Genomic DNA, 27,888 nt, shown 5'->3' with positions numbered 1-27,888 from the left:
AAACAGAACAAGATTTTTTTATTTATTTATTTTTTTAACTAAAAAACACTGCTTATCTGGTATTTGTTGTTTGTGTATTTATTCTTTCTTTTTAAGTCAGTAAAAGAAAATAACCACACCGTTCATTTTTCATTTTGATTTGGTTTTAAAACGGAATAACCAAAGAATGAACAGTGCATGGATTGTGAGCCGCCCTTTACACTGGCTCAATTTTTAGTACAGATGTTCAAAATATCAATAGAAACAATTCAAAATGTGATCTGGCAAAATTTGGAAAACTATTAATTATATCATTATATTGTTAACCTAGTGCACACATCATCGCATTCTTCCAGAGTCACGACCTCGGACCGGAGATCGAGTCATGTGGAAGGAATTCAGAAATTCATGACATGAGTGATAAAATATGATCTTTATAACGGGTGCAGATGCAGCAGCTCTCAGGCTATAAATTCACACACACGCAAACAAACTTTGAAGTAAGCTGGTCTTCATTGTTCTGCCTGAGCACTTGAAGTACGGAGAAATATTCAATAAATGAAGCATCGTGGTCACATATTTTAGACAGAGGGGCCTCAGATTGTGAACATACAATCAGAAAACAGCAATCAATAAGCAGATTATGTTTTTTTTTAATGCTCCAATGAACAGTTTTAAACGTCTTTGGCTGAAAACTGACACAATTTTCTACTTTTAAACAACAATTACAGTAAATGCAATAAACCCATTTGACATGCAGCTTTTTAATGTAAAAATAAAAAAATAAAAAAAAGAATGACAATTAATAAAACAATTGTTTTGCATTTTCTTTGACAGTTTGTGCAGCAGCCCTTTCATATTTCCTTCCAAACGGCATCACTTTTATCTCATTTTCCCTCCTCCCGTCATTTTGCTTGTTTTTTTTTTTTTTTTTTTTTTTCATAAATTGTGTTATTCCTGTTTTTGGAGTCTTTTGTGTCCTTTCGGTGACATTTTTCATGTGAAAAAAAACAAAACGGTTACTGAATGAGAAAAAAAATACACATAAATGTAAATTATATACAAATATATTGTAATTTTTGGTAAGGAATGAAAACAAAACTATCCTATTCACACAGGACTTAATCCTATCACAACTAAATGAAGCTTTGGACTAGTTGGGAAGGAAACCAATCAAAAAGCTACTTTTGTTGCAAAGAAGGCGGGACCAGCCTGTGAGTGATCCAATAGCAAGCGAGTGTGATTGTGTTTTGAGGAAGTAAAATGGTTCGTGTGCTTTCTGGCAGTGAAGAATGAATGACAGGAATTTATGTTTGTAACTGTACGAGAAAAATGTCAAATCATGGACCAGACAGAAGAACAGATGTGTGGACAAACTTTGCTTTTGATTTAAATGAAGGCAAAACAGTACGTAAACTGTGAGCATTCAATGGCCCGAATTAGGATTTGCAGTGGAAATGTTTTTTCTTGTTCTTTTTATGTTATATTTTTCTGAAAGTAATAATTGTGCATTTGTGTTGTTGTTTTGGGGTTTTTTTTAAATCATTTTTGTATATTTTAGTTTTCCTTAAGTGTAATTTTGATGTAATTTTTTTGCATTTTGTGTGTTTTAGTTGTCTATAGTGTATTTTTATTCTCATTTAATGTATTTTTGGTTATTTTGTGAGTTTTTGGAGTCCTTTTAGTGTATTTTAGTTGCCTATGGTGTATTTTTGTTCTCATTTAATGTATTTTCTGCCTTTTTTTTTTTTTTAAGTCATTTTTGTGTATTTGTGTTGTTATTTATGGTATTTTTTGCCATTTTGTAAGTTCTTGCTGTGATTTGGTGCATTTACTTCGGGGGCCGCACAACATTGGGCCGAGGGCCGTAGTTGCCGATGTCTGTTGTAAAGTAAAAGATTAAGGGCCTAAATTATCCTTGACAAAAACAAAGTTGATTTTAATCAGGCCTTCAAACTGTAGCGTTCGGTAAAACAGAAGCGTGTGACTGCAGAGGCCCCTCCTCCTCCTCCTCCTCCTCCTGGACTGTCAGTGTCAGACATCCTCATTTTCTCCCTGACAGAAATGTCATCAGCGGAGTATCCATTTTTGTGTAACAGACAGACACACACACACCAGCCGAGCATTGACTGCATGAACTCTGTCTGCACCATCGCCACCTGATGAGAGATCGCTGCACTTCTGCCCTAACGTGTGAGCGGCTGCTCGGGAAGAAATGACAAGTTTATCTGCTGTAGATATCTGACATGTGCAGCAGACCGTGCTCTAAGTCAGAGTGTGAACAGTGAGAGAGACTTCGTTCAATCGTTCCTGATTGGGTTTCATGGACAGATGCTTCAGATATCTGCTGAAATATTTTTGCTTCTGAATGTCAAACTCATTTTAGTTCAGGGGCCAAATACAATAGTTTGATTTTAAGTGGGCCATAATAATTCCAGCAAGTTTGTTTTGTCCTCTTTTTGAATAATTGTGTCCTGATACTCCTGAGGACACATCACAGCAATCAACCGACGCCTCTGAGGAAGACTGACAGTTAACAGTCGAAACATGTCAGGAGATCAAAGTAAAAAAAAAGTTGACGAAATAATTGAAACCTTAACATATTAATGTCGTCACGTTTCTACTTTACACGACGCATAAATGATACATAAAGTACGGAAGGCGGCAAGAATACCCAAGCAATAGGTGGCATTTATCAGTTTTTTGTGACAATTTTTTTATTTAATTTGGGGAAACAATGTGAAATAATTTCAGGAAATTGAGTTCTTTGATTTAAAATGATTGCAGTCGTGTGAAAAAATCAGGGGGAAATTGCAATTCTCCAAATATTGTGGAGTTTCATTGAATTTGTGTATTTAGATATTTGAGCTGAGATATGTACAACTGAATAATTTGGTCATTTAGACCCTTAATCCTGCGGGCCAAATTAAATGGTCTGAAGGGTCAGATTTGGCCCCCGGGCCTTGAGTTTGACACTTGTGGTGTAGAGAGTAAAAGGTCTTCATTTTAAAGTCAAGCGTTCAGTGGGAAAAAAAAATATTCAGTAAGTTTCAAGTGGCCATAATGATAAAATAACAAATTCAAAGCAAGATATGATAAGTGTTATACACTACATGTTGACCTCTCTAACTAATATCTATTCAAATCTACCATAGTAGAAAGCCATTGCTCAACTCTGATTATATTATTGAGTTTTATGTCGCGCTAAAGATGATCACATTCACACACTCATTCACTTCTGCATTGATTTCAATCAATTGAATCTACAGCATGTTTTAGTGTTAATTGGAAGGTGGAAGTACAAACTGTTTCATGTACATGTGGAGATGCTGTCAGAGGATTGACTTATTTATTCCAAATAAAACAGCAGCCTAACACATTTAAATAAACAGTGTCTTTCCTGTCCGTCCTCCACATCACAGAGTCCGCCTGACTCATACAAGCATGAAGGCAATACATGAGGTCATAAGTTTACATCGACAACGTCACTGCAGAGTCACCATAGTGACTCATCGAGAACTGCAGCAATGGATGTGAATTTCCAACCACACGCATTACAGTCCCAAAGCTCCGCCCCTGTCTTATGTCAACAGTTTCAGATCTTCTTTGATTCGTCTGTAGCGGTTGAAGATAAAACGTTGTGACCATTCGTGGCCAAACGTCAGGTCTCCATTGGTTTATTCAATGTGTTACACAATGACATGAAATTGTTTTCCTCTACCTGTAGGACTTCTTTGGGGTTTGTAGCACACGTTTCCCATGATGTACAGAAGTCATCACCAACCATGTGCATTGATGTCTTTTACAATAACCAAATGTCCACAATAAACGATTATCTCATCTTAGACTTTTTGTTAATACACGCTACTTGTCTTACCAAAAGTAGGGAATTCACTTTCTGAAACAGAAAAAGCAACTTGAATTATTTTCTTTTTATTTGTTTATTTAAAATCAGGCCCCAAAATGTCACAGTAATACTTTAAATAACGTTTGACTAAATCTAAAGTGTAGCAGCGAAAATGTCAAATTTTGTCGTAATCACACGACTGTGCGAGATTTCATTCAATATTTCATAAAAATATCTATATGAGACAGAGTAAACCCTCACACATTTTGGACAATATCACACATTTCTATTTTTGTATTTTTCCAAGGAAAATGGGTGTCTAGTGTCCAGTATCCAGCGTAACTCTCCTTACTTCCGTGAGTCATCTGAAGCACATTGGGCGACTGTGGTTCAGGTGGTAAAGGGGTTGTCTTCTGATCCAGAGGTTCAATCCCAGGGCTATACCACTATGTGTCAAAGCGTCCTTGGTTAAGACACTGATCCCTAAGTTGCTCCCAATGGTGGACTAGCCTTGCATGGCAGCTTATTGGTGTGTGAATGGGTAAATGAGCTGATATTGTGAAGCGCTTTGGGACTACCTCGATGGTTATAAAGCGTTATATAAAAGACTATTTACCTTAATATAAAATAAATAACAGTTTGGTATGATTCAGAGAAGTTTACAAACCAGTATACTCTTCTAAAGGAGAAAATGAAACAGAATTGAGGACATTTTGAAAAGTAAAATCTGAGGGTGCATTCACACTGGTTTACTCCCAGACTTGGTCGGAATGAGCGGAGGACAGCTGATCATTTTATCACACTGGTTGTGCAGAAACTTCTTCTTTCTCTTTAACAACATTCAACAATGGAGCAGCAACAAGTTGTTGTGCTTTTGGTGGTTTCAACGCCCTGTTTTGCACCCTCGCCAGCTCTCCTGACCACCCACAGTGTGGTGCGCGCTATGTCATCGCCGATACTTCCTGTGTTTGATCCGCTCCGAGAGCGGTTGCATTCACTGCGCATATAATTGCTCTAGGCTTTGATTTGAAATGCTCCAACACTGACAGAGGGTGCTTTCACACCGGTTTGGACCTAGACTCGGTCCAAACATGTGGAGGACAGGTGATGTTTTTATTGCCTTGGTTTGGGTCGGTTTGCGTTCAGAGCTCAACTTCTGATCTACTCCAAACAGCCTCTGGTGCAGTTGCATGAGGTAATCACTTGAGGACGCTGTTATTGGAGTAGAGACTTTTCTAGGCAGAGAAACGGAAACCTGAAGAAGAGGCTCTCAACAATGAGTCAAAGCCAACACCTAAGAGTGCACAGAAAGTTCTTCCTTCTCTGTTTGTTTTTTCACAACATTCAACAATGGAGCAGCAGCAAGTTGCCGTGCTTTTGGTGGTTTTAAAGCCCTGTTTTGCGCTGACACTGGCTCTCCTAATCACCCACACTGACATGAGCGCTACGTCATCACCGATACTTCCTGTGTTTGATACGCTCAAAGAACTATTGCGTTCATTGTAAACCGATTTAGACCCGGACCCAGTCCGAATAGTCGGAGGACATGTGATAATTTCATCACCTTGGTTTGGCTTGGTTTGCGTTCCGAGCGTAACGTCTGATCTGCTCCAAACAGCATCTGGTGCAGTTGCATGAGCTAACCACTTGAAGGGGCCGCTACTGGAGTAGAGATTTCTCTCGGCATAATAACAGAAACCCCAAGAAGAGGTACTCATCTATGGGTCAAAGCCAGTGCTTAAGAGTGTGAAGAAACTTCTTCCTTCTCGTTTGTTCTTTCACAACATTCAACAATTTAGCGGCAAGAAGTTGCAGTGCTTTTGGTGCTTTTAATGCTCTCCTGATCACACACAATGTCGTGCACTCTACATCAACGCACCTAATCGCTCTAAACTTCTATTGGAAATGCTACGAGACTGGCAGAATGAACTTGTGTGTTTGATCCGCTCTAGACTTTGTTTGCGTGTTCACACCAACCAAACGAGGAGGACTATCAGAGCAAATTAATCCTACAGTGTTTTAGACACTTTAGGATCCGTCGGTGTGAATGCACCCTAAGTCCTTACGTAAGTCCCCCCTCCTATTAGTTGTATGCACTTTCCCTTATTGACTCTTCTGTGTCTAAATAACCAGTAGCGTGAGTGTTTCCTCTTGTCATTTTCTTTCTAATTTCAATTTCAGTCAGCAGACGCTTTTATCTAAAGCGGCGTACAACACAAGTAGTGTGATGGATTGAGGGACGTGCTCAACATCCCACAGTGACAGGTTGGATTCGAACCAGTGATCTTCTGATTACAAGCTCGCTTCCTTAACCATTACACCACAACTGCAGGCGCTCTTAGCTAACACGTTAGTAAGGGTTTTCTACAGAAATACAGATCTTCTCCTGATTTTGAACCAAGGAAGCGATTGTCCATGTATGGAGTCCATCTGCCCGTCACACCTGAGTGACCAGAGGCTCTTCCAGGTAGAAGTTCCTCCCCCACTGGTTTCCAGCTGCTTGTCCCACACAAAGCCCAGTCAGCAGGTTCCCGTTCAGTGGAGGACAGATTGCACGTTTGTCCAAGTACAGAGGCGTGTAGTCACCGGTGTTTTCAGGAGCTTCATCGGCTTCATCGGCTCCATCGTCGTCCTCTCCCTCTTTTTCCCAGAGTGCCGTGTTGATGTGGTGGTACTCCCGCGTGTCCTCGCACTCCATCCCTCGGTGGTAGAAGTAGCTGAAGTTGGACACAATGACGGGAACGGGCAGAGAAATGGTCAGCACGCCAGCGATGGCGCACATGGAGCCCACCAGCTTCCCGCCCACCGTTGTGGGGCACATGTCGCCGTAGCCCACCGTCGTCATGGTGACCACCGCCCACCAGAAGGACTCAGGTATGCTGGTGAAGAAGCTCTCAGGCGTGTCAACCTCTGCAAAGTAGACGGCACTGGAGAAGAGGATGACGCCGATGAAGAGGAAGAAGATGAGCAGGGCAAGCTCTCGCAGGCTGGCCTTCAGCGTCTGCCCGAGGATCTGCAGACCCTTGGAGTGACGGGAGAGCTTGAAAATCCTGAAGACCCTCACCAGCCGGATGACCCGGATCAGAGCCAGGGACACCGAGGGCTGGGCGTCTTTGTCTTTGGCCAGTTCCGTGCCCACAGTGACGAAGTAAGGCATGATGGCCAGGAAGTCAATGATGTTCATGATGTCTTTGAAGAATTGCATATTGTTGGGACACGAGATGAAGCGCATGACGAGTTCAAAGAGAAACCAGCAAATGCAGACGGTCTCCACGATGAAGAACGGGTCCATGAAGGGGGTGAACCCGGGTGGGATTAGGATGGTTTCGTTCACCACACTTGGGTGAGGGATGCTGGTGAACTGCTGCAATGACAAAGACATAAACAGAACAGTTTGACCCACAATTATTATTTATTAATCTACTCAAATTATCTACTTTAGCTGGTCATTTTAGGTCATTAACTTTGAATAAGAACCATAACCTGATCAGTTATATTTATTCATTAGGAAATTACAATAAAAAATGTCACATGATCAACATTCATGTCAATGTCTAGAATATTAACTGATGTGACCATTAACACAGGAAACCACAAAGTGTTTGGTTGTATTTCTGTATTTATTTTTTCATTTTGTGAGCATTTGCTGTTGTTTTGTGTTTTAGGATCTAGGTTTGTATTTTTATAGTCATTTTGGGTACTTTTCCTATTGCAGTTTTAAAAAAAATTTCTTTCATTTTGTGTATTTTTATTGTAATTTTGTATACTCGTTTATTTTGTATATTTTACTGTGATTTTGTTTGTGTTTGTTTTAGTTTTCTGTCATGAGGTGTGTTTTTGTTGTCGTCTTCTGTGTTTTGTGAGTCATTTCGTGCCTTTTTGTTGCCATATTGTGTTTTCGGAGTCAATTGTTGTATTGTGTATTTTTGTTGTCATTTTGTACGTTCATTTTTCATTTTGTGAGCTTTTGCTGTTGTTTTGAGTTTTTGGATAATTAATTATTGCCATTTTGTTTATTCTTTCATTTTGTATAATTTTTTGCTTATTTTGTATGTGTTTGTGGCTTTTTTCTGGTTCTTTCAGTCATTAAGTGTGTTTTTGTTGTTGCTTTATGTGTTTTCGTAGTCATTTTGTGTGATTTTGTAGTCAGTTTTATTGTCATATTGTGTTTTTGGAGTCAATTTTGTTGTATTGTATATATTAGTTGTTATTTTGTCTACTTTTGCTGTTGTTTTTTGCAGTTTAGTGTGATTTTGGAGTATTTTTTTATTTAATTGACTTTGGGGGCCACACACAATTAGACTGAAGAGCCACATGTGGTCCCCGGGCCGCCGTTGCCTGTGTCTTTCCCAAAACATGAAGATCAGTTTCTTGGAACTATTTATGTTTCAGGAAGTTAATTAATACCGTGTTTCTGTATCTGTGATCAGAGAAAAAAGAGGCCCTATTTGAGTTTTTAACATTTTATTGCGTCTCTTCAGGTCTTTGTGACCCAAAACTGGCTTTGCTTGGAATCCCTCACCCCTGTTTTATTGCTCTGTGAGCATTTCTGCTGATATTTGGGATATTCAAACAATCACTGTCTCATAAATACAAAGCCCCGGCGTTAATGGACCACAGAAGAAGTGACAGGTTTAATCTAATAAACATGTGCCTTTTTAAACTTGGGATTAGGAACGTTGGAGAGAAGAGGAGCGCGATGCTAAACGGCTCCATGGAGATGATGTTTACACGTGTAAACAGAGAGAAAACAGGAGAAGAAGCCCTCAGCACATTCAAAGCATGCCATCTGTCATCAGTGAGCTCACTGATACTGTGTTAACTTTTTCCTCCTCTCATGTTTACGCTCGGCCCGGCTTCAGTGTATCTAACAGACTTTTATATAAATCAGGCTTTCTATATTTAAACGTACAAAACACACACGTTACGTTTGTGTGACCCGGGCTCGTGTTGCAGGAATCTGACACTCGGCGTAGTCCAGCTGCTCGTCCACGTCGATTTTTTTTCGTGGGAAGAAGTTGCAGGTTTGAAATGACTGGGCGTTAGTGTCTTTTTAACAAGATGGATTAGGTTCCTGAGGGTTCATTCACCAGGTTCAAATCCAAGAAACGATCAAAAATGTCTAATTTAGGATTTAAACCGTGGCAGAGATTTGTGTTGATACCTTCAGGATTACCACACAGATTCTAAATATCATAACCAGCTGAAGAAACAAACCCTTTGAAAGTAAAATGTCTATTAAAACTTTAGGAAAGGAGGATTTACAGCTGGATGGATGTTCTGGATTTCATTAGTTCTGCTTAAAAGTAGCCAATAAAGTAGAAATAAACCGTAAGGTTTTTGTTTCTTCCGGTCCGTCGGTGTCTTTAATGTGAGTGTCCACACAGATACAGCTCTGAGGGAGCTTATGAACGTATTCACTGAGAGCAAAAATCAAGAAAAGCTTTGTAATCTAACGACTTGACATTGATAATATAAAAAAATAAAACATTTAGATCTGATCACTATTTTGAAGTTGGGAAGTATTTAAAGGAGAGTGTCGTCGTCTACTGTCTGTGGTTTAAAACGTAGACTTCTTTACAGATTGGAGTTGGAACACACTTTGAAACCCCAGGTGGTGTCATGGTTTAAAGCTGCAATATGGAAGTTCTTTTTTTCTTCTTTTTTTTACCTTAATTTGGTCAAAAAACAATAATCACCTTTAAGTGTTCTGATTGGACAGTGTAATTTACATCTTCTCTTGGCTTAGTATAAGAACTTTAGAAATCCAGGAGCGTGATGCGACTTTTCAGCCAAAAAGAGGTATTTTTACTCCATGAGCTGTAACTATTGGCTGCCCAACTAAAGACCCGTTCACGTCCTCTGTAATAAAAGTGCAATGGCTAACATTCCAGTAGAAGAAGTCCCCATCGCCGTGTTAGGCACAACGGTTACACCCAAAGCAAGCGGAAAAAGGAAGAGTGACGTGGAGAAGCAACAGAATAAATTCCCAAACATACTCGGTCGGAACTAACTATTCGAAGGTCTGCTTTGAGTTCTCGCAGATCCCGAGGTTTACCCCACTTACTGGTTTCGGAGGGAGAGTGAGAACAGATGGGATAAATCGCATGTAAACCTAAGAGAAGCATATCCAAGGTGGAGAGAACAGATGTAATTCATTTTGCGAGTGGTGGTTGTCAATCTGCTCTGAGCGGCAGCTAAGATCACTGCTAGCGCGTGTGAAGGGGGAGGAGCTTATGGCAGCAGCCGCTGTTCAGGGCAGTAACTACAGTGATACGTGCATTCATGTATAACATAACATAAGATAAAGTTCCTGTATTTGTCACTAGTCTCTAATGAGAAAAAAGTCACTAATAGCTCCACAGTTCTGCACGTTCACGAAGATACCGCTAAGAGACAATTCTACATTCTACCATTTTGGCTTTCATCATGTGCTATTTATCTGAGTATCTTGTAATCATGTGGCTGATGTTAGAAGTTGAAATACTGTTTATCATGATTATGATGGAATGATGATGTCACAGGGCGTTACTCTACAGTATATATAGACATCACGCGAGCACAGGTGTAATGATGACCAGTGTGTTTGGCTAGAGAGCGAGAGGGCAAACTATTTTTCAACCGCATTTCGAGACCCAATGTAAAACCAAAAGAAGTCATTTAAGTTTGAAATAAGTTTAAATCATGTTGCTGTGACTGTTATAAGGAATAAAAGAGCTCAAGCTGTGACACTACGAAAGCATTCGCGTTGATTTACTGATCGCTCCAATATACATACTGCAGCTTTAAGTGGTGGCCTTTGTAACTGGTGACCCACTTCTGTTAGCGGAGCTTGCTGCTGTTGATGCACAGTGTTACTTTCCTCAGGTTTTAACAGCTTAACTTCACAGCACAGATTGTACATGATTTGGTTACCATCACTCTACACCAGGGGTTCTCAACCTTGGGGTTACGACACTATTTGGGGTCACGAGACACTGGGAGGGGGTTGCCAGATGCCTTCAAGAAACTAAGGATCCGTTTTGAACAATTTTTGCTTATTTTTACCATTTTTCTGCAACTGCTCCAAACTTGCCATATTTTAACCTATTTTCATAACTTTTTCTTTCCACAGTTTTGCTCTTTTTATTGCATTTTTGCTACATTACTCCTATTCCTGCCACTTCTCCATCAAATTTCTGCACATTTTTCTCACTTTCAAGACATTTTTGCCACTAAAAAACCCCTTCCACCACTTTTCCCACCTAATGTCACATATGTTGACCTATTGTCCCCTTTAACCCCCCCCCCCCTTTCTGTTTTTTAAAATGTCATTTCACCACCTTTTTCACTTTTAACCCATTGTTTTCTGATTAAAACAAGGATTTACATCTTTAAGACGACTACATACTAGGGCACAAAAATAATTCATAAACTTCCTGGATAACAGTGGATATTATTCAGATAAATAAAAAAATGTGTTTATCACAGATTCATAGAACAATGGACCATCATTTTGATGACTTTATGGATGGACCCCAAAAATCTCTCCCCTTTATTCCCCCTTATAGATGGTCCTGTCTCCACATGACTGTTCTTCAATGTTCATGTCTGTGTTCAACCACCTTCAGCTACAGTGGGGGTCCCCGATCTCTAGGATCTTTATTTTAGGGGTTGCAGGCTGAAAAGGTTGAGAACCACTGATCTACACGACTTGCCAATATATCATCGTTACTTACTGCCCCCTTTGGCGAGGAGGGGGCAGTAAGTAACTGCTAACACGGTTTAATTTGACGCTGGTCAACAGAAAAGTTGATCCGGTGCTGTCTTTCCATGCCGTTTTCAGAGTGAAGCCTGTGAGTCATACAGCATTTAATAATCTGGCCTTGGTTTGTGTGTTGATGTCCTCTCTGCTTGTCCGTCTTCTATAATTAGCCCATCAGGTCTCCTCGGGGTAACGTGAGACAAGCTTTTCTGCTTCCCTTCGCCTTCACGCTCGAATCTAAGCCTTGGACTCGCGCCGTCTCGCACTCGATCTCCTCTCTCAACTTTTGATGTGACTTATTCTGGAAGTCTTTGCTGGCTCTGACAGCGCGGTGTAGCATCTCCATCCTAGCGCTCTGCTCTGCTGGGGATGGAGATCTGCTCATCTCCGCCATTCCTTCCCCTCAGTCTGAGTGGATCAGATTTAATGACAAGTCCAAAATAATCTCATGAAACACCAAGAGCCTCACATTCCCAGTCGACTGCGTCTCTCAGATCTGCTTCTGACCTTTTTCCTCCTCCGTTGTTCGCTCAGAGCAGTCCCAGAAGAGAAACGTGTTTTACCCCCAGTGTACAGACATCTACGGACAACCCTATGCAGTGGTAATTTGGTTGACTAAATATTTTCGTCATAATTTAAATTTTTCAAGTGACTTTTTTAGGTAGTAACAGATTTCTTTTTAAAATCAAAATATAAATGCTATTTTCTTCAACTAAAACCAAACTACAATTTCTTCACATAAGATGAAATCCAATCAGAACTCATGTGGTCTAGATCATACCTGTCAGGTATCACGTTTTAGCCTGGAAACTTCTTTATTTTACACCTCTTTCCCGCCATCTTCCCGTATTAGTATTTTCCCGTAAATATCCCATATTTTAATGTAATAATAATTAAAAGATGCCTCACTAAACTGAACGCCGTCACTAGCCTCGCGAGAACTGACATCTGAAATGGCCTGAGTGTCAGTTCTCGCAAGATTAGATTAGATTAGATTAGATTAGATTAGATTAGATTAGATTAAATTAGATTAGATTAGATTAAATTAGATTAGATTAGTGCCGTCAGCGGCAACAAACCCGGAAACAACTCAGAACAGAGATGATGAATGAAGACGTTCCAGTGAAAAAAACAAAGAACTCGTGTAAATACATTGTCAAGTTCACCTTCATAAAGACCATCAGGATGTGACACAGTTACACGTTCTGTTAGATTAATAACTGAGATTTTAACGTCTACCACAGCAGAAGGAACCACGTAAGTCACCATGAAAAATCAGCCAATCACAAGCTCCACAAATATACACTGTTTATAAAGTGTTAAATAATGTAAAGTCTGTAATAAATGTGTCTAATAAGTCATTAGTGAATACCAGAGAACCACATGAGTGATCATGAGAAATTATAATAAAATATATAATAGAATAAAATGTTAATGTCTAACTTAAAGACAAGCAATGTTAAATTAACAGTAAATATGCAACATGTTGACTTGTATATAAACTGTAAGTATATTAAATAAACACGTGCTTCATATACACATTTATGTTTTTATTTAGGCTGTTTTATAATTTAGGAATTAGGGCTGGGCGATATATCGAGATTCAAGATGTATCGAGTTTTTTGTTTTGGCGATACAGAAAACTATAATATTTCATACATCATATGAAACAAAATACTAGTTTTAAGAGTCACTGCTTTTACTTCTCAGAACAACATGTAAAGCTCAGTTAGATGATTAATGAGTGACACATATTGATCAGCTGTTTGTTAATAAATGGGCGTGTGTAGCATTTTGCATCAGCAAATTTAACCCAGAATTGTTTTTCTGGTCAGACTTTATTTGATAAAATTATCTAGATTTATATCATATATCAGCAATTTGAGAAAATATATTGAGATATGAGTTTTGGTTCATATCACCAGCCCTAGTAGGAATGTTCACAGCATTTCAGTGTTAATAAAGGTCGACCTACCAGATTCTATTCACATAATTGTATTTAGTAAGTGGTTGACAAGTGGGTATTTTAGATTTCTTGTACACCTTATTAAAATATAAGGGATACTGGAGCTTGGTTGGGCGGGTGGGACGGCTGGTAGTGGGCACCAGAAAATTTCCTTTATTTTCAAATCCAAAACTTGACAGGTATGATCTAGATTTGATGTGATCGATGTGTATTTACAAACATTATTTTTTAAATGTACAAACTCTTTATTTTAATTTTACTTTTTCTTTTTCTGTTTTCTTTTCTTCCTCTTTTTTTCACACAAAAGCACAAATTCTAATGCTTACATTTTAGTCAAAAGACTTCGACTAAAACTAAATGAAAATGTTTTGTCAAAATTAACACTGTTTTTATGTTAGTTTAATCATTATTGATTCATTTTGCGTTTGAGGAGGAAATAAAGTGACTCGGGGAGGTTACTGACTCCAAAACCAAACACCAGAGCACACATTACCGTATTACCCCCCAGAGTCAGTATAACCCTGAGTTTAACTCCTCATAGTCAGTATAATCCTCTTTGGTAAACAAAGGAGGTTTACATCGGCATGTTTAACATTTACTGATTATTTAGAGCAATGAAACGCAGCATAAATTGACATTTTGACCGAAAAAGTTGCTAAATGATCTAAAAATCAGGCTGAACGCTTCACTCCAATAGAAAACAATGGGATGTTTACAGGAAGTGGGGCCGTGTGACATCATCAATCACATGATTTCAATTAATGAAGTTAATAAAAAAATGAATATGGGGCAAAATGATGTGTTTTGTTAGGTATAGATCTTCTAAGAAGGACATTTCAAAGGTTTCAGGCCACATTTGTTAAAACAGTAGAAGATCCTTTAATGGAATGTTTGCTTTGTATGTTTAGTCGTTTAACTGCGACAGGAACAGATCTATTCTTTATACGTCTGTGAACAAAGTCAAAGACAACATTTGGGTAATAATTGTTGTTTTTTAGCGATAATCAGCCATACAAGTTGAACATTTTTGAGTATGGAGTAAAGATCCACATGGCTGTGTCTCACCTCCCTCCGCTCCTTCTCAGTTCTGAACTCGGGCAGAGTTTCCAGGCAGAAGATGAGGATGGAGATCACAATGACCATGACGCTGATGATGGCGATAATCCGAGCTCCACCGGACGAGTCCGGAAACTCGAAGAGCATCCAGATCTTTTGCTGCCACTTCTTACTGGGCAAGGGTCTCTCCTCCTCCTTGGCAAAGCCCTCATCTTCCTTGAATCTGTCGATGATCTCCTCTCCGAGCTCGTAGAAGCGAAGCTCCTCCAGGAACATGTCCAGGGGGATGTTGGCTGGACGCCGCAGTCGTCCACCCGACTGGTAAAAGTATAGGATGGCATCGAAGCAGACGCGGTTCCTGTCCAGGAAGAGTTCGTTGCGAAGGGGGTCAAAGTAGCGAAAGCGTCGTCGGGGGTCTCCCAGCAGGGAGTCAGGGAACTGGGCCAGAGTCCGGATCTGAGTCTCATAACGCATCCCCGATACGTTGATGGCCAAGCGTTCGCTCAGAGCCCAGCCGCTCCGGCACAGTCGCCGGCTCTCCCTACGCACCTTCTCCATGTTGTTGTGCTGGTCTTTGGTTTTCTTCTCTTCATCAGAGACGTCGTCAACGTCTCGTTTGTCCTTCTTCTGTTCATCTACACCTTCTGTGTCCTGGTCCTCCATCACTCACACCTGGATTCACTCAATTACTGATGTTCCTGCAGGAGACAGAAAATATACAGAGTTTAATAAGCATCATCCATCCATCCATCATCCATCATCTGCCCAATCATCCATCAATCCATCATTCATCCATCCATTATGCATTCCTCCATCCATCATCTGTCCAACCATTCAATAATCCAGCCACCATCCATCCATTATACATTACCATCTTTCCAACCATCCATTCATCCATCCATCATATCTCCAACCATCCATTAATCCATCCATCATCTATCCAACCATTCAATAATTCAGCCACATCCATCCATTATCCATCCATCACCCATCATCTGTCTAACCATCCATCTATCCATTATCCATCCATCATGCATCCATCATCTGTCCAACCATCCATTCATCCATCCATCATATCTCCAACCATCCATTCATCATCAATCATCTGTCCAACCATTCAATAATCCAGCCACCATCCATCCATTATACATCCATCATCTCTCCAACCATCCATTCATCCATCCATTATTCATCCATCATCCATAATTTGTCCAACCAGTCATAATCCATCCGTCATATATCCAATCATCCATTCATCCATCCATTCAGCCATCCACCCTCTGTTCAACCATCCATCCATTTATCATCTGTCCAACCATCCATGAATCCATTCATTCATCCATCATTCATCCAGTGATCCATCTATCATCCGTTCATTATCCATCCATTCCTCATCCATCATCTGTCCAACATCCATTATTTAATCCATCATTCATCCATTAATCCATCCATCATCAGTCCATCCATTCATTCATCCATCCATCACCTGTCCAACCATCCATTGTTTCATCCAATAATCCATCCATCATTCATCCATCCAATAATCCAACCATTCATTAATCCATCCATAATTCACCCATCATCCATCAATTGTGCATCCATCCATCATCTGTCCAGCCATTCATCGTCCATCCATCCATCAATCAATCCATCCAACCATTCATGTATTTACAGTATCTAACCATCTCTCTGTGGGTCAGGTTTGTTCACACTGACGTCATGAAGTAAAATGTCATTAAGTTACTTTTCAGGCTAATGTAACTGTTTATTTTTTTTACTTAATTTAATTGTTTTAAAGTAATTTACATGTGGGGAAGGTAGGTTAGATCATTACGATGCTCTGACCTCAGTGAGGTCCTTGGTTCAAATCCTCCTAACTAACACAGAAACGCCTCACATCACTGCGTATCATCGTCACCATTTCTGACTTTTATGAGTTTGTTTGACAGTTACAACTCTGACAATTCACCACGTTTTGGCATTATTATTTAGTATAAAATATAAACTTTAAGTAAGACATTTTATTTGTGTTTACACCCTTATAATGCTGACACAACAATAATGACCACAGCAACAATCAGGACCAGGTCAGAACATTCTAATATTTAAAAAGACAACATGCATAATAACTTTATTTTAACTTGTGGATTCTGCCCTTACTTACTGAAGCATTTCAATAAATTCCACATTAAAATGTTCAGATGATTTTAGGCAAAAACTGCTTTTCATCATGTAGTTATATTTAAACTGTTTGTTTAAAGTAGCATGCCTCAATGTTCTGATGCTCAAATATACTATAATAAACTAATACTAAAATATTTCACTATTAAATCCTGATTAGAAACTAATTCTGATTCAGTTATTTCATTTAAACAATGATATCCTGAATATATTTCTGATATTCAGTTTTAAAGCACATTTTTCAAACACATCTTCTTAGTTTTTACAGATACAGACACATTTCAACACTTGTTTACTATATTTGTCATATTTAAATCATCGGCTTTCATTAACAGAAAGAACTAAAGATACATTTTTGGATCTATATTTCTCATATTTGTCTGTTAAAGTTTATTTAAAGACAGATTTCTAGATATTTTCAGCAGTTTTCTCTTCGATAGTTCTTACATTAGACTGTTACATTTTTTGCACTTTTATTCTACGTTAGTATTTATATTTATTTTTGTTCTTACTCTCTGCTCTCATACTGTATTTACTGTGTTGCTGCAATTGTGAATTTCCCCTCTGGCGATTAATAAAGGTGTATTCTATTTTTTTATTTCTAATTCACATTATAGACACAGATCTTCTCAGTTCCTTTATTTACAAAAAGAACTCTAGATATTTTTTTAAATCTATCTAAATCTATATTTCTCATAATTGTCTGTTAAATTACCAGAGGTGAAAGTAATTGTTTACAAGTACTCACGTTACTGTAATTGAGATGCTTTTATGGGTTCTTGTACTTTTTTTTAGTGTATTTCTAAATAAGTAATTTTACTTGTACTTAAGTACATTTTAAACAAAGTAATTGGTTACATTTCTACAATCTACACCCAACCGTTACTGAGTTATTTTTTAACAACATACATTGTGAAACTACAAAAAGATGAAACGACCAGACAACAATCAAATGCATCACAATCAGATTAAACATAACGTACAGCACCAAAACGGCATTAAATGCAGGTTATTTTCTCAGTTTCAGAGTTTATAAATGTAGCTATACTTAGAGCCTGATTATTGTTTTTATTTGGAATTTAATTCATTGGTGTTATTTCATTTAAAAAATTATAATTGTACATTTTGACAAACTTTTGTTAAAAGGGAACCGTGGCAAGATTTATGAAAGATGGTGAAATTAACTCGTAACTTTTACTTTGAGTAATAAGATTGAGCTACTTTTTACTTGTACTTGAGTATTTTATGTATGACTTACTTGAACTTTAGCACAATTTCAATCAAGTAACAGTGTTTCTACTTAAGTAGATTATATATCAGTACTCTTTACACCTCTGTAAATTACATTTCAGCAGTTTGTTTCTTATGTTATTCTGTTAAATCACATTGTAGACACACACAGATCTTGGTCCTCTCACCTCTGATCACACCTCCATGGCTCTGCTGCTGAACCTCCACATCCAAAGGTTCCTCAGCCTGATCTTCTCTTCATTCTGCGCCTCTTTCGCCCTCATCGGTGCCCCCAGCTGAGGAGGAAGAGGCCACTGTGGTGTTAATGTGCTGAAATCCACAGAGTGAGGCTTGTTTGTGGGTCACTCTCTGTCTTCACCTGCTGCTCTCTCACACTCGGCCTCTCCTGCTGGGAATGCTGTGGGGAGGAAATTCAATCCTGGAGCTTGCTACTGCTACTCGGAGTAGCCTGCTGACTTCTCTGGCCCGTCTGAACCCCCTCCTCAGTGAATGTCACCCTCTTAAACATACTGTGCATGTTTGCACGCATCGGGGTGCCCCACTTTCAACCCAAGGATGATTAATGCCATGAAACTGAACTGGAGTATTTAATTCATGAAATCTAATGATTGCATTGAAGGAAAGTTATTATTATTATTATTATTATTATTATTATTGTGCAGAGTCGTGTGTGTATAGTGCTAATGTGAAGGAATGATTTAATATCAAATGTACCCATGAGGGATGAGGTGTTGGATTCAGAGAGAAATGTGGGTTTGTTTTCTGTTTCTCCTAATGTCAATTCCTTTTATTTGATTTATTTTTATACTCTTGTTTATTTACATATGTGCTCTTAGGTCCTCATGTCTTTAAGTCTTATTTCCTATTTCTTTGTCTTTATGCCAGATTGTCTCATTGTTTTATGTTTTTATGTCTTGTCATTTTCTCTTTATGTTTTTAAGTCATATTTATTTATGCACTTATCTATTTATTTATCTATGTACTTATTTATGATTTAGTTTATTAGCATATTAATTGATTACATATTTATTCATATATTTATTATTTATGTAAATATTTTAGCATTTATTTATCTATGTACCTACTAGTATCTAATTTATTAACTACAGTATATTTATTTAATTATCAATGTATCTATGTACTGTATTTATTTAGTGTATATAATGATTATTTATGTGCATATTTATTCATATATATGGTATAAGTGCCTTTTTTAGACCTTTTATGTTTTTTATGGACCCAGAGTCTGAAATAGTAAAAATAGTAATAGTAAATATATACTTTTTTACTAATGTATGTACATATATATATATATATGAATGTAATTACTAGTATTTATTTATTTATTAACTATATTTATTTATGTATTATTGTATGTACTTATTTACTTAGTGTATTTATCGATTGTTTATGTATATATGTATTCATATATTTATGTGTTAATTTATGCTAATATTTTTGAATTTATTTATCTATGTACTTACCGGTATTTATTTATTTATTAACTTAATTTTTTTATTTAGCAATGTATCTATGTACTTATGTATTTAGTGTATTTATCGATTATTCATGTACATATTTGTTTATACACACATTTACTAATTTATGTACATATTTTTTGGATTAATTTTTCTATGTACTCATTTATTTAATAATTTATTTATCTCACCAAATATAAAATTTTTTCACTGTGGTGCTACAGTAATGTGTACATGTACATTTAATACAGTAAATTGATACCACCTCCTACAGTGTGGAAGTTTCCCACTATTCTGCTTGCACCTGAACGCACCGCAGTGGGTCCCATGATTTTTTGAGGACTTCGAACTTCACAAACAAACCGAGGACAAAGGAGTGTAAAAATGTTCCACCGCTATCTGAATAAAGTGGCTGTGGTCACCGGAGGGTCCAAAGGAATCGGCAGAGGAATCGTTAAAGTGTTCGGTAAACCAGGGCGTCACATGTTGCCTTCAGTGCTCCTTCCTCTTTTTATTTCAATTCACAATATTCTTCTCTCTCGTTTTTTTTAGTGGAAAATGGTGCCAAGGTGGTGTTTTGTGCAAGAGGAGGTCAGTAAAATAAAGCATATTCTTCTTATTGATTTATTTAAATGTTTATTCACCTATTTATTTAGGGATTGTTGGTTTCAGAGTGCGCATGCGCAGTGAGGTTATCGCGTTCACGAGCGTAGAAACCTAAAATCACCGGCAAACATTAAAATTTAAGTCTCTTTTTTTCATGTAATATAAGTTTAACAATTTGAAAAAAAAAATCATAACCTTTTCTGTCTTTAATGATCTATTATCCACATGTGGGCACTACTTCCTGTGTGATAAAACGTGTCTTCCTAACACTATAATGGTTCCTGGGAAATCGTTACATTTTCAAATTAAAGCAGTTTTGAAGTTTGTGTGGTTTGAGCCAGAAGAGAAATAAATGTGTCAAACTCATGGCCCGCCGGCCAAATCCGGCCCTTTGGAGCATCTATTTGGGCCCACAGGAGAAAGTCAAGATTACAGAGAAAACATTAATTATGGTGTTAATGAGACACAACACTCACGATAATTATATCACATGATTGCAGTCATTTTTAATGTTAAATTGTTGGAAAAAAAAACACAAAATTCTTACAAAATCCTTCAGTTTTCCTCAAATTATGACATAATATTCCCTTAATTTAATAGAAATATGTCACAATATCTAGGAAGTTTAAAGTGAATATCCTGTTGGCCTGATATTTATCACTTATTGCTTAGATATGGTCGGTTTCTTACATATTTAGTATTTTATGTATACGTAGAAGTGCAAACTATGGCACAATAATGTTGAAATTATTCGTTTTCCAGCATAAAATCTGTGGCCCACTTGGGATCAAACTGCTCCACATTTGACCCCTGAACTAAAATGAGTTTGACGCCCTTGCTTTAAGAGGAAGTAGCGCCCCCTAGGAACGCGGTGGATAGGAACCGGATTTCCTCAGCTTCAAAATAAAAGCCAAACTATTACGTGACCTTAAGATGATGACGTCACGGCCTTGAAAAATGTTTAACTGTAAGTGAAAGCCAATAAAGAATAAGGAAATACAATTTTAAAAATTAACTACTACCCAGCAGAACAATTTAGTAGATTTTAAAGTTATTTGAAGTATAAAACTAAAAATGTAACGACTCCAACATACGTTTATGTTCATACGTGTTGTTTAAATGAGGCTAAAGTTACACAGAGTTAGAGGGGGGGATAAAACATGCAAACGTTTTATTTTTAAATACATTCTCAGTTCATGAGAATGTCCAACAAACATGCTGAAAACAACAAAATAAATAAGAATATAGCAGATTAAATGGAGCCCAAAGCCAAACTCAGCTCTGTCGCTGTGAATAACGTCAATAAAACACAAGTTAAAGGTTTATATCTTGTTAAATCTGTCACACTTTGTTATAAACTGAAGGTTTCTGAGTATTTATTTATCATTATTATCATTAATCTGACATGTTTGTTATGATCTTTCTGGATCATGTCTCTGTGCTCATGCCTGATACATGAATAAACCATAATAAAAGTAAATATTTCACTGTGTAACAGCTGCAGAAGGTGAAGCCCTGCAGGCTGAGCTCAACCAATCAGCTGCAGGGAGCTGCTCCTTTCTGTCCTGTGACGTCTCACAGGAAGAAGACATCAAGGTGTCTAATGTCTATGTCTTTATGTCTACATTTACTATTGTCTTAATGTATTCAGTATCCTTTTCTAAATAAAACTAGATTATTTGCATTTCCTGAAGAAAATGCAAGTTAAGATGCAGGTGCGAGGCCACGTCTCACTTAGCATTAGCTTAGCATTAATATTAGCTAGTATTTGCATAGCATTTGCTTAGCATTAGCTTAGCATTAACATTAGCTAGTATTTGCATAGGATTTGCTTAGCATTAACTTAGCATTAGCTTAGCACTAGTTTTAGATAGCATTTACATTAGCTAGTATTTGCATAAGTTAGCATTAATATTTTCATAAGTTAGCATTCGCTAGCATTAGCATTAATATATCATTAGCTTAGCATTATCTTAGCATTAACATTAACATCAACCTAGCTTTAGCATTAGCCTATCAATAGCATTAGTCTAAAATTGGCATTAGCATTAACCTCCCATTAGCATTAGCCTAGCAATAGCATCAACATAGCATTAGTCTAGCAATAGCATCAACATAGCATTAGCATTAACCTAGCATTGCATCACTCTAGCATTAACATTAACCTAGCATTAGCACTAACCTAGCATTAGCAGTAGTTTAGCATTAACATTAACCTAGCAATAGCTTAGCTTTTAGCTTAGCCCACAGCTCTGTGTCTTGGATGGGATGAAAATGAAATGTAATTTTGTAGCTCTGAAACACGTGCATTGACAAATAAAGACTGATTGATTGATTGATTGATTGATTGATTGATTGATTGATTGATTGATTGATTGATTGATTGATTGATTTACCCAGCATTACCACTAGCCTAGCATTAGCCTAGCCAATGAACCCTCTGTGAAATTATGTAGAAGATAAGATGGAAATTGATGAAATAGGTTGAAGTATCTGAAACAATCTCAATAAAGTTTGTTTTGAGACGTGACCTGAGTCTGTCTGTGTGTCCTCAGCGTCTGATCGCCCACACCGTGACGCTGCACGGACACATCGACTGTCTGGTCAACAACGCCGGCTGGCGTGAGTGTCTGCGTGAAATATTAATAAACATCCATGTGGTTTCTCTGGTTAATTGCAATTATGACATCATTGTAATTGTAAATTTTTGAAATATGTTGCTGTCGTAATTGTGATGAAATTGTAATTGAGTTTAGATAATTGACTTGACTGAAAATATGTTTCATATCAAGCTTTCCCACATTTTACCATTTAAAGAAAATTAAATTGAGGAATATGCTGACATAAAAAAGGCTCAGAAGCCCACAACAAAAATATTAAAACCTATATTTTCATTGATTATGAAGCCTAACAAGGTAATCAATAGATAGGAAATAAAGTACATGATAGATATTGGTTTTTAGTGTATTTTACAGCTGATTTACTACCTGTTTTCATTAGAGATGCTAACAGGAAGCTAACACAAGAGGAAGGTTAACTTTTATTACGTTATTTATTTCAGGCTCAGTAATTGTGATTAATTATAATTTAACTTTAGTAATTAAGGATGTAGCCTAATTGTAATTGGATTTCAGGAGGAAAAAAACAATTGTAATCGGGAAAAATGTCAGTCACTGTAATTGTTATTGAGTTGTAATTGATCGTCGATAATTGGAGACGTAGTTGTAATTGACCCCAACCCTGGTTTCTACCAAAGCTTGTTTTATTGATTTTATTTGATGTTTTATGAGACGGATGATTGTTCAAAGGCACTTAGGAATATTTCATATGTGATCGATGTGACCTTTGACCTGTTGCTCCTCAGACCCTCCTCATAAAGCTACAGACGACACCACAGCAGACGAGTTCAGAGATCTGCTCAACCTCAACCTCGTCAGCTACTTTTTGGCCTCCAAAGTAACGCTTGCACTCAGTGTCAGACTTAGTCAGACTTAGTCAGACTGAGTCAGACTTAGTCAGACTGAGTCAGACTTAGTCAGAAGGTAAATTATTATATCAGGGTTGATGTTTGTGTGTCTCTGTCTCCTGCAGTACGCGTTGCCATATCTGCGTCAACGTCATGGAAATATCATTAACATCTCCAGCCTGGTCGGAACCATCGGTCAGAAAGATGCTGCTACTTACGTGGCAACCAAGGTGAAAATAGTCCCAACAGACTCACACACACATATATATATAGTATTTTTTAATACCCCTAAGAAAAGAAAATTATTTTTTTTTTTAACATTACATTTTTTATTTTGTAATTGTTTTTTTATATGAATTTTTTTTTTTTATTTTGTGTGATTTTGCTATAAATATGTATGTATGTACGGTATATCTTATTTATCTCCATATGTTTAGATTTATTTATATATGTACTTAGTGGTATTTATTTATTTATTTATTAACTATATTTATTTATCAATTATCTATGTACTTATTTATTTAGTGTATTTATTTATTTATTTATTAACAATATTTATTTATTTATCAATGTATATATGTTCTTATTTATTTAGTGTATTCATCGTTTATTTATGTAAATATTTATTCATATACGTATTTATTCATCCACATATTTCTTTATATTTTATCATGTATTTACCGGTATTTATTTATTTATTGACAATATTTATTTATGTATTTATCAATGTATATATGTACTTATTTATTTAGTGTATTTATTGATTATTTGTGGACATATTTATCCATATATGCATTTATTAATCTACATATTTTTGATTTATTTATCTATGTACTTAACGGTATTATTTTATTTATTAACTATATTTATTTATTAGCGTATCTATGTATTTATTTACTTAGTGTATGTCTCTACTATTTATGTGCATATTTATTCATGTTCTTATTTACTAATTGATGGAGACATTTTTAGATTTATTTATCCGTGTACTTATTTATTTCATCAGGAAATGTTTTATATATTTTATAATTAAATGTTTTGGTTTCATGGTTTTTTTGTGTGTGATTTTGCTGTAAATATATATATATGTGTGTTCTCTGCTTTAAAAGCACTGATGTAATGATGTAGTTTGTCCACCAGGGGGCGATCCTCTCCATGACAAAGGCGATGGCTGTGGATGAAAGTCGCTACTATGTGAGAGTGAACAGGTGATTAATTAATACATTATTAAATTATGTTTATAAACTCTCATCAGTTTATTCATATTCATTTTTCTTAACTTTTTAAAAAATTATAATCACAATCAGAAATACTTTTTTTATTCCAGGGGAAAATATTACAAATAAAAAGAATAAACACTAAAGAAAGAAAGTGAAAAGGCCTGTATATAATTAGGTAAGAGACTATTAATTAAATGAGAATATATTTATTTATTTATTTATTTATTTATTTAATTAATTAATTTCTAAACAAACACAATACAGACACTTAAACTGTCTTTATGAGGGCATCAATACATTTCATAACACAGACAAAGAAAGAAATAAAATAAATGATAATACAAATTAATAGAATAAAATAGTAATATTTAGTAAAAGAAAATGTAATTAATTATTAATTAAATAAGGATTAAATACAAGTGCATACATTACAGTAGAAAAAACTAAGATAAAATAATAATACAAATATAATACAGATACATTCAAGAATCAAAGATTAAAACGGTGTATTTTCTTCAGTTAAACTGTAACTATTATGACTTTAAACATCAAAACACGTGCTGATTAACTACATTTATTTATTTTTTAATAAAATATTACAAAAAAAACCTATATTTTATATACACAAAGGGGAGAAAGTGATTCACACACATCACATTTTATAATTAAATTCACCAAAATATTTTTAATTTTCAGTTTTGTTTTTTTAAGTGTGTTTGCATCTTGTACACACACACACACACAGAGAGAGAGAGAGAGAGAGACAAAGAAATTCTGATAATGATTTAATGTTGTTTTATTAATTAGTCATCTGAATTATCTTATGTTTTAGTCTAACCTCAGGGGGTAAAATACATCTAAATTTTTTTTTATTTGACTCAAACTAAAGAAAAAAGCTTTTATTGGCTTAAAATCACTTTTTCCAGCTATTATTTTGTCCCATACAGTGGCTACCTCTGATTGGCTGATTGAACATAATTTCCCGCCCCTACCTTACAATCAGCCATGGTTTAGACTAAATTACTTCTGCTGAATTTAAGCATTTTTATCATTGTTTTAGTCATTTAAGGATAAAAAAAAAAAGGTCTGTAACTGTTCAATGATCACACTGGACTTTAGACGAGTCTGTAATTTAAACTGTGTCCAATCCTCTGTCCAGTATTTCTCCAGGGAATGTGATGTCGCCGTTATGGTTGGATTTAGCCGCTCAGACTGGAGCGGCTGCAGAAGCCATTAAAGCAGGAGAGAGCAATCAGGTCAGACCAATGAGGGGTGACAGGGTGCACCCATGGGTGGGACGCCCTTTTACCAGTTTACTCACTCAGTGTGGGTCAGGGTTGGGCTCAATTATATAATTGTAGTCATGTAATTGATAATTAATTACAATTATTGTGATTCTAAAACCCTTCGATTTGATTTTTTTTTTTTTTTTTATGGTAAAATGTGGGAAAGCTTGATATGAAACATATTTTAATAATTGTTAACTACATATGTGTAGAACTGAACACAGTTCCACAGTTTTGCATATCATTGACAGTTTTTATAGAATTTTCATGGCAATTACAATTTCAAACTCAATTATCAAATACAATTTAATTACAATTGTGAATGCAACACATTTTTACACATCTTTATTTTATTTTTTTATTTTTTTGTACATTGTTTCACCAGACACCAGAAGAAAAATAGCCTCTTTTGGCTAAATCTGTTTATTAATGTGCATTGTCCCTTTTAAATAATCAATAAATTCAATATCATATTTTTTTATGTCAATGTTTTGTCATAATTGTATTAATTATAAATTACGTGATTATAATTATAATTGACCCCAACCCTGGCATCAACTGATGCTCGTTACAAAATTTTCAAAAGAAAACACCCAGAAATGAATTGTTTCTATGAATGTTTCCTCTGACAGCTGATGGGTCGCATGGGGACAGAGGACGAGTGCGGTCTGGCTGCTCTGTATCTGGCCTCTGAAGCCACTTTCTGCACGGGCGTGGACCTCCTGCTGAGCGGAGGAGCTGAACTCAACTACGGCTTCAAGAGTCAGATCTGCTCCTGATGACTGCGTCTGCCTCACACTTCCTGTTTCATGGATGAAACCACGCCCCAACCTTCAAACACTGACGGTTCTCACATTAAACTCACACGTTTTATAGTTTACTCAAAATCTCAACACAAGATGCACAACTATCATCACAGAACCACAGGAAAAAGATGAAAACAGAAGAGAAAAGATGCTAAGAAATGACTAGAACAAATGCAGCATTAAAAAACTATAAGAAAACATCAAAGACATGCAAATAAACAACCTAAGTCATGCAAAACAAGCACAAAGTCATTAAAAATAACAAGAGACTTAAATCATTTAGAAATGAATCAACAATGAATCCAAATTGAAGAAATGAAGAAATCAAAGATAAAAATGATCATAAATATACAAATCAACCACAAATGTGATGCAAACTAACCTCAAGAGACAAAAACTAAGATATAAACCTCAGACGGTGACTTTAATCTAATAATAATAATAATGCATCAATTTTATATAGCGCTTTTTTGTACACTCAAAGTCTCTTTACAGAATTAAGGGATTATTCTTTCACTCCACACTTAGTGGTGGTAAACTACTGTTGTAGCCACAGTTGCCCTGAGGCAGACTGACAGAATCTACCCTGTGGGTCAATGTGACTCCCTCCCTCAACCAAATATTTGGAAACTGGATCAAGTGTAAAATCCAGCACACGCCCCTGGAATGGACCAATCAGTGTCAAGCTTTATGTCCTTTAATAACCCTGAAAACTTCAAGCTCATCGGTTTTCCCGCCTCCACACACTTTATCAATAAAGCTGTGCTGATGAATAATAATAAATAAAATATTTCAATATCAACAAAAACTGTTTCACAAGTAAAAGTTATTTATTTGAAAAAAATTCAAACAGTTGGGATTTTATTGATATATTATTTGTATTATTATTTTAATATGCAGACGTTGTAAATAATAATAATAATAATAATAATAGGATTATTAAAAATAAAGTTGTTTTAATATGTGAAATAACCAAAGTCAGGTCCGTGTCATAAATAACCT

The 27,888-nt window shown here is 36.4% G+C and overlaps 2 protein-coding genes across 2 annotated transcripts; one reads left to right on the top strand and one right to left on the bottom strand.

The window, feature by feature from the left end:
* Positions 1-1,709: 1,709 nt before the first annotated feature.
* kcna7 (potassium voltage-gated channel, shaker-related subfamily, member 7) lies at positions 1,710-18,497 on the bottom strand. Its single transcript, XM_028454568.1, has 3 exons — positions 18,192-18,497; positions 14,602-15,290; positions 1,710-7,190 (listed from the first exon to the last, which is right to left on the bottom strand). The coding sequence occupies exons 2-3, from the start codon at positions 15,253-15,255 to the stop codon at positions 6,264-6,266; spliced, it is 1,581 nt and encodes a 526-aa protein (XP_028310369.1). The 5' UTR covers positions 15,256-15,290; positions 18,192-18,497; the 3' UTR covers positions 1,710-6,263.
* A 1,312-nt stretch (positions 18,498-19,809) lies between these two features.
* On the top strand, positions 19,810-27,694 carry hsd17b14 (hydroxysteroid (17-beta) dehydrogenase 14). Its single transcript, XM_028454569.1, has 9 exons — positions 19,810-19,968; positions 20,055-20,093; positions 21,607-21,704; positions 22,664-22,730; positions 23,473-23,564; positions 23,700-23,804; positions 24,715-24,782; positions 25,954-26,050; positions 26,713-27,694. The coding sequence occupies exons 1-9, from the start codon at positions 19,887-19,889 to the stop codon at positions 26,857-26,859; spliced, it is 795 nt and encodes a 264-aa protein (XP_028310370.1). The 5' UTR covers positions 19,810-19,886; the 3' UTR covers positions 26,860-27,694.
* Positions 27,695-27,888: the final 194 nt, after the last annotated feature.

This window comes from Gouania willdenowi, chromosome 8, assembly GCF_900634775.1.
Source record: "Gouania willdenowi chromosome 8, fGouWil2.1, whole genome shotgun sequence".
Classification (NCBI taxonomy): Eukaryota; Metazoa; Chordata; class Actinopteri; order Blenniiformes; family Gobiesocidae; genus Gouania; species Gouania willdenowi.
This window is presented reverse-complemented; position numbering and strand designations above follow the sequence as displayed.